The sequence below is a fragment of the Kogia breviceps genome, chromosome 17, assembly GCF_026419965.1.
Source record: "Kogia breviceps isolate mKogBre1 chromosome 17, mKogBre1 haplotype 1, whole genome shotgun sequence".
NCBI lineage: Eukaryota > Metazoa > Chordata > Mammalia > Artiodactyla > Physeteridae > Kogia > Kogia breviceps.
In genome coordinates this window covers 70,770,140-70,784,939 of record NC_081326.1, presented here as the reverse complement: position 1 = coordinate 70,784,939, position 14,800 = coordinate 70,770,140, and the positions used below count along the sequence as shown (strand labels likewise).

Below are 14,800 nucleotides of genomic sequence, written 5' to 3'. Positions count from 1 at the left end.
AGGGACTCGCCAGCCTCCCTGACAGGCTGAACACGCGGTGCCACTCTGAGAGGCGCTTGCGGTAGCAGGTCTCACGGGAAGACGTATGTCGGTTGGCAGGCAGCACTGGAACGGCTGTTTGTTATTTGCAGTTCATTATTTTTGCGAGGAAATGCAATCCACTGCCGTGGCTGACCACGTACATCAGTTGCCTGTTCGCCAGGAAACTCGGGTCCAGCCCGTCCGTTTTTTCTCTTTAGGCCCTGGAAACTCTTTCACACTGTCCGTCTGTACAGGGGCATCTGGTTGGGAGAAGCCGCTCTGCAGGGGGGACCTCTCACTTGCAGCCTCTGGCTTGGCGGGAGCCTCGCTCCTGTGATCCACCCGGAAGGGGAGCCCGGGACGGGCCTCCCACCCCTCTGGGGGCAGATGTTGAACATCTCATAAGATTTGTGGCCAAAGAATGGTGAGAGGGATCTGGAACGTGATTCGTGGGAGGCTGCCAAATCTGTTTTCATTACTATTTAATTAAAAACAATCACTCCATTCCATGAATTAGATCATTTAACTACACAGCAAAAGACCTGACAGAAGAGTCACATCCAAGCGGGATACCCTTGTAGTCCTTTGAAGATCATAGGCGATATTGGCCGCCCGCATTGCTGTAAAGTGGGACTGAGTTGAGATCTGGCCCCTTGTCCTGCCCACGGACAGGACCGGGTGAAGCCTCCCTGTTCTGTTATCCCTGTAAGCTCCAGGCATCGGTGAGTTAACGGGATGTCTTTTTCTTGTTCCTGCAGAGGCTCTGCTGGACTCCTACTGTAAACACACCTCTCGCTAACTTTACCAAAGGCATGGAGGTTACAGGAGAGCCACCCGTTCTTTTCCCTCTCCTCACCTCTCTCGCTCAGAACCTCATTTGTCCTCAGATCACTTGCCTGTGAGTGTGGCAGTGACACATAACTGTGACATTATAATCGCTGATTTTTATTCTTTTCCTCATAACAAAACCCCTGCATCTTCAGTTGTCTCGTTTATTTATTCCACTTTCCCATTACGGTGGCTTTGCCATCGTTGTGGTTCATCTAAGGATTCTTTCCCAGAAGATTAAGGATACATGTATAATGTTAAAAGAACTGATAGTAACTGCAGTTTCTGTCCTCTGGACGCAACTGCTAGTGTTTTCTATCCGTCCTCAGCACGTGATGGAAATGGCACGCCCACTCCACGCTCACTGGCCCCGTGGTGTAATTACAGGCACGACGGACTCATGCCTTTGGAAGGCCCATGCAGGGGAGCCACGTGTCTTTTGTAGGTGATCAAATCCAGTGCATATTGCAGGGCTGAGGGTGTAGGCGTCCCCCATGCTTCCTGACGCTCAGGTGATCTAATTCTGGATTCTCTGTTAGTGGTAGAGACGCCTGCAATCCAGATAGACATCTTTGATCTTTTAATTCCCAGTCCTTTTGATCGCTGTATAAATATGGAAGTCTCACTGTCTCCTTTCTCTGTTTTCCCCTCTCATCCTATCCCTTCCTGTGAGAACCCGTTTTCAACTGCGTATTTTGATTAGTGAGGTTTGGCTCCTGCCTAAAGAACTTGGCGGTGCAATTTATTTGATCCTGGGGCCCTGCCAGCCTTAATTATATCAAGCTTCTAATTACACACACAGGTAGCCTCTTCAAATATTTGCATACTTCACATTCCTTGTAGGGCGTTTGTCCTGCAGTTGCTGAATGGTGACCTTCAGCCTGTAGATGGAGACAGTTCACTCAGGGTCTCGGCGATGGGTTACACTCTCCCCTGTCACTTAATGCCACCTCTTGTCCTTTGTGAGCCTTGTTCAATTCTCCCTTAGCCATTTGAATCTTTTCTTTTTCTTTGTCTTAAATAAAACTTCCTTCAGAGATTTCTGTTTCTGGTATGATTTCTGATGGCTGATACTCAAAAGTGCTTCCTTTCATAGCTCTTTTATGACTTGCTGAGCCCCTTTATTCCATAGCAGTGACTGAAAATTCCATTTCTTTGTGAAAGTTTAAAAGTGAGAGTACATTCCATGATATATCTGTGGCCATATGGGAAATTGTCTGAAAAAGTAGAGAATAAAGGCTTTTTCCCTTTTCCAATCTGACACTTTTTCATATAGAACATCTTTAGCTGACCTGAAGATCTCAGTTATTGAACTTTGCTTCTCTTTCCCTTTTTCTATGACCCAATTTTCCCATTACGCCCCAAGAAGCTGCAGCTCGGTTGGTGCAATTTGCAGAATCCCACTTTACTTGAGTTTTAATACTGCTGTGCCTGTTACTGTTTGCTCGGGTGCCCATTTCCTGGTCCACATCCTTGGCCAGGGCGGGTGGGTTTTAACGTGCTTCCTCCCCTCTCTGCAGCTTCCCCTTGTGGCTGACATCGCTCAGTCTGCTTGAGGTTGGGGGCAAAGGCAGGGCTGTGATGGCCCTGGCAGGAGAAGCCAGAACTGTAGTCACCATCCGGAGGGCTCTGGTCCAGCCTTCCTTGGGTTCGGCCCAGGGCAGTGCTGTTGCAGGCTGGGTCTTGCGCGCCTCTGCCCCTGGGGCAGTAGCCTCCATGCTAGCCAGAGGCGTTCCCCTAAGCAGGACTCCTAGTGTCCTGCGGTGTGGACTCCACACCTCTTCCCGCCCCTCCTCTCCATCCAGTTTCCCTAGCTAGTAAATGCATGCGCTCCACTCCAGCTGCTGGGGGTCTGTCTTCCCTCCTCAGCCTCTCTCAGCCCCACATCTGATCCATCAGCAAGTTTTCTCCCTGCTGTGGGCGCTCCCTTCACTACGCACCTTAAATCACCCCTCTGGCCCCAGGCTGCTGTCGTGCACGGTGGAGCCCGAGGGGCTCTGCTCTGAGCTGTCAGCCTTCCTCCCTGGTCACAGGCCTTGCTCTTCACCTGGCTGTTACTGTCTCTCCTGCTGCTCTAAGATGCAGTTTTCAGGCAGAGCGATCTTTTCAAAACGTAAATCAGATCCCGGCATCCCTCCCTGGAAACGCTCCAGTAACTTGAAAGTCTCCGGTGAGCTGGGACAGGACCCCGCCCCGGCCTCCTGGCCCCGCTGCCGCCGCCACCGCCGCCGGCCTCCCACGGCATCTCCTCGCTCTGGCTGCACCGGCCCACCGGGCTGCTCTGTGCCCACCTCCAGGCCTCCGCGCCGGCCGCGCCCCGTGGCCTGGGCGCTCCTGCCTCCCCTCGGCGGTGCTGACTCCTGGTCCAGGGCTCTCGGCCCTCTCGGGTCCTGTCGGGCCCGTCCTCCGGAACCGCCCTGTGTTGTGAGATGGCACAGTGGAGTTGAGCCGGGGGAAGGGCCAGGGGGGCCTGATCCAGTGCCCTGAGCCCTTGAAGGCAGGGTGCTGCCTCACCTGGGGGCAGGCGTCAGCACGATTAGAGGCTGGAGGGTCTGTGTTTTGAGCCGCTGCCTTTACGGTAGTTTTATAGGCGGTGGTAGAAAGAGAGCGCGGTCGTGGAGCGCGTGGGCAGAGAAGCGCCCCGTCGTCAGCAGCCGCGTGCCGGGGGCACCGCCCTGGCCGCTCTGGTGCACCTGCGGCCCGGAGGCCTCAGGGGGCTTCCTGCTTCTCCAGGAGCCCCAAGTCCACCCCCTGAGTAACCAGAGAAGCGGGGGGAGGCGTGGCCGTCCAGCGGGAGAAGGCCGCTCTGCCCCTTCCAAGGAGGAGCAGAGGCTCAGAGAGGGAGCCCCTCTGTGGGCCTGTCGTGGACGGTGACCTGGATCTGAGACTCTGGGCCGGACCGCCGCCTCCGCGGTCGGGAAGTAGGAAGGGGGTGTTTTCAGAGGGGCCGGCGCCGGGCAGGGGGCCGAAGCTCGCCTCCCGTCTGCCTAGGTTGTGGGGAGGACGGGGGGTGGGCAGAAGTCAGTTCTCAGAGACTCTGCCGCCAGCCGTATCCTAGTCAGCTGGTTTGCCCACCCGCCCTTTCTCCCCGGCAAGTTGGAGGAGGACTGCAGCCCGTAGCTCAGGGCCTGGCGCGTTATTAAGGCCTCACGAGCGCTCAGAAGCACCGCTGGGGATCAGGCTCGGAAAGCCGAGCTGGGTGGGCCGGGGGGTGGGCCGGGGGTGCCCTCGTCGGGGCCCGGCCGAGCAGCCTGGTGATTTCCAGCTGCTGTGGGTGCCCCGCCTGGGGAGCCTCAGGCCTCTGAGACAGGCCCCCTCCCTGGATGAACCGCTCACGGGCGTCTCCCGAGAAGCCCATTTCGGGGGTCGCCCCGGGCCAGGTCACAGTGCCCGGAGGACACAGCTCGGGGCCAGACGGCCCGGGTGTGACCCCGCGTCTGTCACTTCACAGTGTACGACTAGGGACAAAGCGCTTCTCCCGTTTGAACTTCTGTTTTCCCTTCTGGAAAGTGGGACAGTAATAGAACCTACCCCATGGGACTAATGTAGGGGTTATGCGTAATTATGCAAATGAAGAAGTTGGCAGGGAGCCTGGCGCTGGTTAGGTCTAATCTTGGCTCCTGTCATAGGAGTGACGTAGCTCCTTAACCCCTCTCTGAGCTCATCGAGGTGCTCGTAGAATTCAGCCATAACTGCTTTGCTTCTGGAAGCTTCTGCTCAGCAAGCAGGTACTGATGCAGCCGTGCAGGCCCTGTGCTCAGCAGTAGGACTCCCAGGGTGGATGAGACACTGCCCGCTTCATAGGCGAGCCTGTTGCTTGGTCCGGGCAGGCGGTTGCGTTATGTAAACTGCCGTGTTTGTGGCTGGAGGCAGTTTGACCCCTTACCACGTGCAGTTGTCGTGACGTTCTGGGGCATTCCCTGGAGAGGGCCCTCGAGGAGGCCGATTTGGAAGGGCTGGAGCTGAGTGGCATCATGCGAGCGCCTGCCCACAGTAAAGGGGCGGCTGGGTGAGGAGCTCTGAGCCAGAAGGGGCAGCGGACTGGAGAGCAGGCAAAGGGAGAAGGGCCAGAGAGGGTCGAGGTGGGCAGGTCTCCCTGCTCGCAGAGAGAAGTACAGGTAGGGGGGAAACCGGCGAGTGGCTTTGGTGAGCGGGAGGCGGCATCCGCGCACAGCCTCAGGGCGGGGCCTAAAGGCTGCTCACAGCAGCGCACGGGCTGGGTGTCAACACTGCGCAGGCCTCAGACTAAGACCATCGCAGGCCCTCGTTCGTTTCCTAGACCTGCTTTGCCACCAATGAGCTTACCTGGTGGGTTTGAGGGGCGATTGAAGTGGTGTCGGTTTTGTTACGATAAACATTCTTCAGACCGAACGCGGATGTGCGCCATCGCTGGGAACTTAGGCTGCCTTTCTCCCTCGGGTGAGGGCAGCGGCTTGGAGGTCCAGGGAGGAACAGGGTGCGTCCTGCCAGCTCCATGTCCTTGCCCGTGGGGACTGGTGGAGGCTGCCCGTCACCTGTGTAAAAGCACAGGGAGAGGAACTGCTAGAGGAAACAGTTTGTTAAGTCGCGGGGAGAAGAGTCTGCACCGGCCGAGGAGAGCAGCCCGCGCCTGCCCAGCACACAGGGGTGGCAGGCGGAAGGGACCCGCCGCCCCACGTCTCCATCGAGCGCCTGCCCGTCAGGTTCGGGGGGGTGGGGTCTGGTGAGCATCGGGAGGGTGGAGGCCTTTTGTCCTGAGCCGCGTGCAGAGAGAGATGTTCGCAAACTGCCATGGAGGGGAGTTCAGTGAAGCCCTGCCTGACCCCGGGCGTGGCCCATCTGTGGACGGGCTACCAGGCAGAGGTGAGGCTTTCGGAGAGCCACGGCCCCCCGGGCCAGGTGCCTGACAGGGGTGCAGAGCCCAGGCAGTGCGTGGTACTAAGTGGAATCCAATGTAGTGTGCCGAAAGGTCGCCAACATGCAGCTTTATGCACGATAGACTTGTCTAAATATCAGAAGATATTCAGAGGCGGTCAGAAGCTACCGCCTGCCTCCGTCCCTGTCGCTGTGAATATGCTCTGTTTGAGCTCAGTTTGAGACGATCTCCTGGGGCAGACATCAGAAGAATTCAACTCAGGCATGTGTGGAGTGCCTACTATAAACCGCATGCTGTGTGGACATTGTCTGGGGGTGGGTGTGCTAGTCGTGCACCCTGAGGGGCAGTGGGGAGGTGGGGCTGGGGGGGACGCCGCCCCTGGAGGGGATGACACCGCTAGCAGTTGTGAGCACCACACACCCTGCGCCAGGCGCCGGGCGCCCCGCCATCTCTTATTCTCACGTGTGCTGAGACAGACCACGCTGCCCTTCCCATTGTACCGCCGCTTACAAGAGAAGGAGGGAGTCTTGTTTCCTCGGTCACGTGGTTATCGAGATCACACCCACCTGTGCTTAGATTCCTGAGAAACACGGGGTGTCCTAGCTGTGCACACCCTCTTTTCGCTGCTCACGCACCTGCCGCTAAACTCAGCTGCCTACCGAGTTGGTTTGGCCAGCGGGCCAGCCTTTCCATCCACATCCTCTGATGGGCTTGGGGCCAGTAGGAGGCGCCTCTCTTCCTGTTTCCAGGCCCCTCTGTCACAGCAAAGAGAGTGGGACCTGTCTGTCCCCTGCAGGCCGGGACCCCACGGACACGGCCACCCTGTGCAGGGGGCTCCCGGGTGCTCTGGGGCCTCAGCATGGGGTGGCCGAGTGTCGGCCAGCTGGACCCTGCAGCATCTCCGAGAGCCAGGACACACACGTGGGGACTGGTGGGGACTGTTTTTAGTGAGCTGTCTTTACAACCCGGGCTTTGGACTGTTTATGGGGTCTACAGAAAAGAAAATGTCTGCTGTCTCCTTACAATCAAGAGAGAAACAGGGTGGAGGGGGGAGGCATTATGACATCTCCTCAAGAAAGATGCGCCTTGCCTGACACGGGCACGCATCACAGCCCTCCTCACTTCCGCGCATTCTTTCTTTTTCTTAAAACGCTGTAAATCTTCATTGATGTATGGAATGGTTTCTTCCTGCCTACGAATATCTTTTGGTATTTCCACAAGTTTCTTGCACATAATATTTACCCCTTTGTTGGGTACCATATATATGTGTACAGTTTTAGGGTTGGGAATTTATGATGCTTTTTTATAAGCCACATTCGTTTATAAATTCAGGAGAGTATTTACCATTTCCCTTTGTTTCTGACATATGCAGTGCCACACCTGACCTAGGGACGTGACAGTAAATGTGCTTGCTTATTAACCGTGTAAAATGGGTCTGCAGTCCCCTTTGGAGAATGCTAGAGGAACCTCTTGTTTGGTTGTAATTAGAGCAGTGAGTGAAACCCTAACTGCTGTAAAAAGTAAGGCTCCTTCTCCAGAGCTTAAACACACATTGCGGAGTACTTCACCTGAAAGGACTGACTGCAGTGTTCTTTTTTTTTTTTAAATTAAATTAAATTAAATTTTTTTATACAGCAGGTTCTTATTAGTCATCCATTTTACACACATCGGTGTCTACATGTCAATCCCAATCTCCCAATTCATCACACCACCACCACCACCACCACCCGCCTCTTTCCCCCCTTGGTGTCCATACGTTTGTCCTCTACATCTGTGTCTGTATTTCTGCCCTGCAAACCTGTTCATCCGTACCATTTTTCTAGGTTCCACATGTATGCTTTAATATATGATATTTGTTTTTCTCTTTCTGACTTACTTCACTCTGTATGACAGTCTCTAGATCCATCCACGTCTCTACAAATGACCCAATTTTGTTCCTTTGTATGGCTGAGTAATATTCCATTGTACATAGGTACCACAGCTTCTTTATACATTCATCTGTCGATGGGCATTTAGGTTGCTTCCATGACCTGGCTGTTGTAAATCGTGCTGAAATGAACATCGGGGTGCATGTGTCTTTTTCAATTATGGTTTTCTCTGGGTATATGCCCAGTAGTGGGATTGCTGGATCATATAGTAATTCTATTTTTAGTTTTTAAAGGAACCTCCATACTGTTCTCCATAGTGGCTGTATCAATTCACATCCCCACCAACAGTGCAAGAGGGTTCCCTTTTCTCCACACCCTCTCCAGCATTTGTTGTTTGTAGATGTTCTGATGATCCCCATTCTAACTGGTGTGAGGTGATACCTTGTTGTAGTTTTGATTTCCGTTTCTCAGATAATTAGTGATGCTGAGCAGCTTTTCCTGTGCCTCTTGGCCATCTGTATGTCTTCTTTGGAGAGATGTCTATTTAGGTCTTCTGCCCATTTCTGGGTTGGGTTGTTTTTTTTTTTAGTATTGAGCTGCATGAGCTGTTTATGTATTTTTGGAGATTAATCCTTTGTCCGTTGATTCGTTTGCAAATATTTTCTCCCATTCTGAGGGTCGTCTTTTCGTCTTGTTAATAGTTTCCTTTGCTGTGCAAAAGCTTTTAAGTTTCATTAGGTCCCATTTGTTTATTTTTGTTTTTATTTCCATTACTGTAGGAGGTGGGTCCAAAAAGATCTTGCTGTGATTTATGTCAAGGAGTGTTCTTCCTGTGTTTTCCTCTAAGAGTGTTATAGTGTCCGGTCTTACATTTAGGTCTTTAATCCATTTTGAGTTTATTTTTGTGTATGGTATTAGGGAGTATTCTAATTTCATTCTTTTACATGTAGCTGTCCAGTTTTCCCAGCACTACTTATTGAAGAGACTGTCTTTTCTCCATTGTATATCCTTGCCTCCTCTGTCATAGATTAGTTGACCACAGGTGCATGGGTTTATCTCTGGGTTTTCTATCTTGTGCCATTGATCTATATTTCTAGTTTTGTGCCAGTACCATACTGTCTTGATTACTGTAGCTTTGTAGTATAGCCTGAAGTCAAGGAGTCTGATTCCTCCAGCTCCGTTTTTTTTCCCTCAAGATTGCTTTGGCTATTCGGGGTCTTTTGTGTCTCTGTACAAATTTTAAGGTTTTTTGTTCTGGTTCTGTAAAAAAATGCCATTGGTAATTTGATAGGGATTGCATTGAATCTGTAGATTGCTTTGGGTAGTATCGTCATTTTCACAACGTTGATTCTTCCAATCCAAGAGCATGGTATATCTCTCCATCTGTTTGTGTCATCTTTGATTTCTTTCATCAGTGTCTTATCATTTCCTGCATACAGGTCTTTTACCTCCTTAGGTAGGTTTATTCCTAGGTATTTTATTCTTTTTGTTGCAGTGGTGAATGGGATTGTTTCCTTAATTTCTCTTTCTGATCTTTTGTTGTTAGTGTATAGGAATGCCAGAGATTTCTGTGCATTAATTTTGTATCCTGCAACTTTACCAAATTCACTGATTAGCTCTAGTAGTTTTCTGGTGACATCTTTAGGATTTTCTGTGTATAGTATCATGTCATCTGCAAACGGTGACAGTTTTACTTCTTTTCCAATTTGTATTCCTTTTATTTCTTTTTCTTCTCTGATTGCCGTGGCCAGGACTTCCAAAACTATGTTGAATAATAGTGGCGAGAGTGGACATCCTTGTCTTATTCCTGATCTTAGAGGAAATGCTTTCAGTTTTTCACCATTGAGAACTTCATTTCAGGCCTCACTTGCCCCTGCTCCCCAGCACTGCCTCTCCTGTGACTCATGCACTTGTGACAGACACACAGCCCCTGGGAGCCTCCCCTGTGCAGACACACTCGAGGCCTGGGGTCCCTCGCTCAGCTAGGAGCAAAGCCTCAGTGCAGACGAGGGGCCCACAGGAGACGCAGGATGGGGGTGCAGGAGTCCTCAGGGCTTTGAAGGAGGGCACGAGAAGCGTGATGGGAAGCCTGGAATCGGAGGGTTGTGGGAGCAGTGAAGAGGGTGTCTCAGTGAGTAAAGCCGAGGTTGGGTCAGCAGCGTCAGACAGCAAAGGACCGTGTGGAGAGGTGAGGGTGGAACTCTGCCCAGTGGGCTTGCTGACTGGGAGGTGGCAGTGGCCCTGGTGGAGCTGTGGGCACATGCCTGCTCTTTGCCGTCTTCGCTTGGCCTGCCATGCCTTTTCCCACCATCTGCAGACGGCGCCTTCCGCGAAGTGGCCCCGGGCCCTGATGTGACAGAGTTAGCATATAATTGCCCTTCTTTCGAGCACGGCGGCCTCATGTTGGTTTCTGCCCTTGTTCCACATCTGTGGGCAGTGGCCACGCCTCAGTCGTCCTGGGGTCTCCTGGGATGGCTCCTGGGTGTGTGTCCACCCTGCTGCCATGGGAACAGGAGCTGCAGCCTCTGCTCCTCAAAGCCCTGGGCCCAGCAGGGGTCTCTTTGTCCGGGGCAGGAGTGTCAGACCTTGTCAGTACTCAGCCATCGAGGCACTAGAGTTGTCCAAAAGGACAGTGAAATCTTAGGCTGGCGACTTCTTCCTCATTTTAGGCTTCATTTCTGATGATGGCAATCACAGTGTGTGAACGACAGTGCCAGGAGTGTATCTCAAAGCTCGTGTATTGGTTGATCTCACCCCTTTTTTTTTTTGTCACCATTGTGTCATCTGTTTACCTGAAGTGCATCAGCTTGTTTTGCACACCTGAGGTCCTGGGACCTCAGCATAAATCACCCATGCCGCCTGACTTCTTTCTTCATGTAGAATTTACTGACAGTTAGGAGAAAAGCATTTGTTGAGTATTCCTTCCCCCTTTCCCACCCTTCTGTCAGGTACCTTCTTTCAAAGTGAAATAAATCAATATTTACTTCTAAAGTCTTGGTTCACAGTACATTTTCCCATTTAAATGAAATGGAAACAAACAGTAAAAGAAGAAGAAAAAGAAGAAGAAAAAGGCCTCCATCTACTGCAGAAAAACAGCTCAGGCTAAATGGATTAATACTTTCCACTCAGGGTGTCTCTCTAGCTTCTGGTAAATTCCGTCAGTCCAAGTTAAATGTTCCTTCCAATCAGTAACTTGGTGTGGAGCCCACCCCAGAGGTGCCTCGTCCATTTTCTTCTCTGCATTAAACATGACCCCGTCTGACAACAGCCCTTCCTGCTGTCAGGGAATGACGCAGGCACAGGCCCGAGGGAGACCCCTGGAAGCCCCATGGGGCGTTCCCAGAGACGCCGTGGTGCCGTGGCTTGTTACAGAGGGCCGGGCAGGGAGGAGACCGTCCCACGCCAGGCTCCAGCTGGGAAGGGGGTCAGAAGCGTCATGAATGGGAGCTCACGGAGGCCACCTGAGCAAACCCACTGCTTCCAGTCTCTCCTGGGGGTCCTGGGAGTCATTGCTCCTTTGGCCCTCTCTGCCTGGAGTCCCGTCCCCATGCCTCCTCCGGAGGCTGCCCTGTCACTCTATCAGAGCATCGCTCGGTTCCTGTGTCTGCCCCGCTAGACTGCTTTTCCACCATGTGCTGCCTGAGCGCCCATCAGGGCACCTGCACCCAGTGGAGCGTCGTTGCACAAATACTGGGTTCTTGCTCCGTGCCAGGCATCCGCCCTGCCCACCTGGCTCCGGGGGAGGAGCTGTGCCGGGGCAGTGCCGTCCTAGCCCTCGTGGAGCTCAGTCCACTGGGACCTGATAAAATGACAAAGGTTTTGTTGAATGAATGAATAATTGACATGCCGCAGTACCTTAAGAAAACGTTGTTCAGTACACGAACGAAGACACCAAAAGCGCGGTGATGTTGTTAAGCACCCACTTTGCGTACGGAATCGTCTTCAGTTCTGCTAGCCATTCTCTGAAGTGGGCATTTTCGTCCCTGTTTTACAGATGAGACACCTGAGAGTCATAGGGGAATGTGGGCAAGGCTCACAGCTAACTGCGGGGGAGCTGCTGTGTAAGCCCCGCGAAGTGCAGGACAAAGTTCTTTCCACCTCGCCTCTCAGACCCCCTGGGAAAGGCCGGTCTCTCTGACATCCTCCCTACGTCTGAGGGCTCTCATTCCCCAGCTCAGCCAGTCCAGGCCCCTTCACCGTCCTCCTGGGCTGGTTTTCTAATCCTTCAGTCATTTTTGCAGCTCTTAGGGTCTCAGCACTTTCTAAATCTTTCCCATATTGTTTGTATTATTGCTTTTCTCAAAATCAAAGACAGTTGTAAAACACACCAGAAAGCACAGTCAGGGAGCTGGGGCCTTAGCCGCAGCTGGAATTTCGCCTTGTCTGGAATCTGCCTGCTTGGAGCTGCAGAGAAAGGCCCGCCCGTAGGAGTGAGCAGGCCCCTCCCTCCGCTGACAGAGCCCCGGGGCAGTGAGTGCGCATCAGCAGACCCCTCCCCTGGCTCTGAGGCACTAGTGTTGGTGGACGACACCTGGGAAAAACCAGGCGTGCAAGGGCGTGTCCTCCTGCCTGGTGTGATGTTGATCTTCTTCATACCCAGAGCTGAGCTCCCAGAGTGTGTGGAGAGACAGATAACCCAGGATAAACTAGTCCCTTTTTCACCACCAAATGGACCAGCTATGAATTTCCAGGAGACCCCGCACCCAACCCTCTACACGGTTGCAGGAAATAACTCCTACTAGAGTGCCTCGGCAACTCCCACGCCTCTGGGAGGCCTCACGAGAAGAGCTTGGACTGGGTGTTTGAACTTGGGTTCCACCGTTAGCCCCAGCCGGGGCCCCTGGCCACGTTGCTTTGCACCGGTGAGCGTCACTCTCCGCATCTATAAACCGGGGGTGAGCGCAAGCGTAGAGCATTGCTGAGATGATTCTGTGCAGGAAGGACCAGCTCCTGGAATGTGCCAGATGCTCCATAGGCAGTCGCTGTGACTCTCTTGTCCTGCTGGACCTGGAAGTGGGGCCCGTGTGACCTTTCTCTTGCCCTCCCACAGGTCACGGACGAGGAGCCCAGTTCCAACCGCACGGTCATGATCCAGGAGACCCTCCAGCAGGCCTCCGTGGAGCTGGCCGAGCAGCACCATTTGGTGGTGTCCTCCGACGACGTGGAGGGCATTGAGACGGTAACCGTCTACACGCAGGGCGGGGAGGCCTCGGAGTTCATCGTCTACGTGCAGGAGGCCATGCAGCCGGTGGAGGAGCAGGCCGTGGGGCAGCCGGCCCCGGAGCTCTAGCGGACGCGCAGTGTGGGACAGCACCACGGGGCGGGGCTGCCGGCCTCTGCGGAGCCCCCGGGACACCCGGGGCGGGGAGGCCTCGGAGCAGCGCTCTCCGCAGCACTGTCCGCCCTGGCGGCCGCGTGGGGCTCTCGTGGCCCTGCTTTGGGTGGGCGAGGGAACAGCATCACCGGCGACACAGGGGCGCTGCCCCCGGCACAGGCACACACACCTTCCCCCCGCGTCGTCTGCTTCCAGAAAGACCTGTGCCTCAACTCCCCGAACACGGCCCATACCGCATAGCCCCTTTGCTTCAGGTGTCGAACAGAGACCCCCAGTTCTCACCAGCATCTTCCCTGGATCACAGCCCACCTTTGACCCCTGTCTAGGTGCCGAATCTTTACCTGGGACTGCTCTGCCTCCTGGTAACCAGGAGACAGCTGTCAGAGAAAGTGACCTTACGGTGTTTGAATCACCTGTGAGAGAAGAGAGGGTTGGGGTTCTGTACACAGTTCTACCCTCCTCCGGCAGCAAGGGCGCTTATTATCATGTGAAGTAACTATGGTTTGATGGCCCTCCCGCTCCCATCGCAAGTGGTGGCCTCAGCTTACTATCTTGGAATTCTTTTGCTTTTAAAATAAATGCACTTTCTCCTATCCACCTCCTACTCTAAGGAGGTGAGGCGGATAGAATAAAAGCATTCTCTGCCTGAGTACTTCTGCTCCTGTTAGGTTGGTGGCTTTACCTTTCCCCTTCCCAAGTCAGAATCTTGGATTTGGACCCCACCCAGGACCACCGCCTCTGAGACCCAGGCCCCACCTCCTGCGGCAGCGACGCCGTTCTCGCTCTGAAGCATTAGCCTTGCTCTGGGGCCACTTGTTTGAGGCTGATGGTCTGGCGCCCCGCGTCCTTGCACCTCGCATCGGGTTTGCTGCAGCCCCTTCCCGCCTTGGAAGGAGCGGTAAACCGGCAGTCGGGAGCCTTCGTGATGCTCTCTAGTCCGACGGCCTTTTGGTCCCGGTGCTCGTGATCAGTCCCGTACCTTTTGGCGCCTCTGCCGTGTGACAGCCTTGTGGAGGCGCCGAGGGGAGTCCTGCTGCCCCCCGTCCAGCCCCGGGCTCTCCTGACATTGTCACCCAACATGCAGCTCACTGAGGTCACGATCGTTTTTCTATCAAATGAAATTTTATTTAATTTATAGTGATTCTAACCAAGTGTTTGAATAAACCATCCTTTTAAGTTGTAAAATACCAAGCTATTGCCTCTTGGTTTTAGATTTTCACGTTTCTAGACTAGACAATGAAATCATCTATATTACATAGGACGGCTCACAAAACTGTTCATCTGAAACAACGTTTTTGATGCTCTTTGGGCACTAAAAACAGCCAAAACTTTTGATTCAGTAACAAATGAAGCAAAAGCCTGAGAATTATTTTTAATCCTTCAATGGTTTGCTGTCCTTTGTTTCCAAGGAAGACATTACTGACCCATTTTCAGTAAAGAATGAACTTTGAATTATTTCTCTAATAAGGGGGGTGGATTTTTACCAGTCTTGGTAAAGGTAAATGGTACAACGAAATGATGGATTTTTTTTTCTCTTAGTGTTTAGAAGCCTGTGTGTCATGTTTGTTTGTTTGTTTCTTGACATATAATTGACCTACAACACTACGTTAGTTACAGGTACACAACATAGTGGTGGGATATTTTTATACATTACAAAATGATCACCACAGTAAGTCTAGTTATTGTCTGTCATCATACAAAGTTATTACACAGTTATTGACCATATTTCCCCATCCTGTACGTTTCATCCCCATGACTCATTTGTTTTGTGACTGGAAGTTTGTGCCTCTTAATCTCCCTCACCTATGTCACTTACCCCTCCACCCCCTCTCTCCTCTGCAACCACCTGTTTGTTCTCTGTACCTGTGAGTCCGTTTCTCTTTTGTTACATTT

The 14,800-nt window shown here is 52.8% G+C and overlaps 1 protein-coding gene across 1 annotated transcript in view; it reads left to right on the top strand.

Annotated features, from left to right (window-relative positions):
* Window positions 1–14,092, top strand: part of ZFAT (zinc finger and AT-hook domain containing) — a 154,213-nt gene extending 140,121 nt beyond the window's left edge. Inside the window, exon 16 of the mRNA XM_059043620.2 lies at window positions 12,623–14,092. Coding sequence (XP_058899603.1) covers window positions 12,623–12,862 — 240 coding nt within the window. The 3' untranslated portion in view covers window positions 12,863–14,092. The remainder of the gene's footprint in view (window positions 1–12,622) is intronic.
* The last annotated feature ends 708 nt before the right edge of the window (window positions 14,093–14,800 follow it).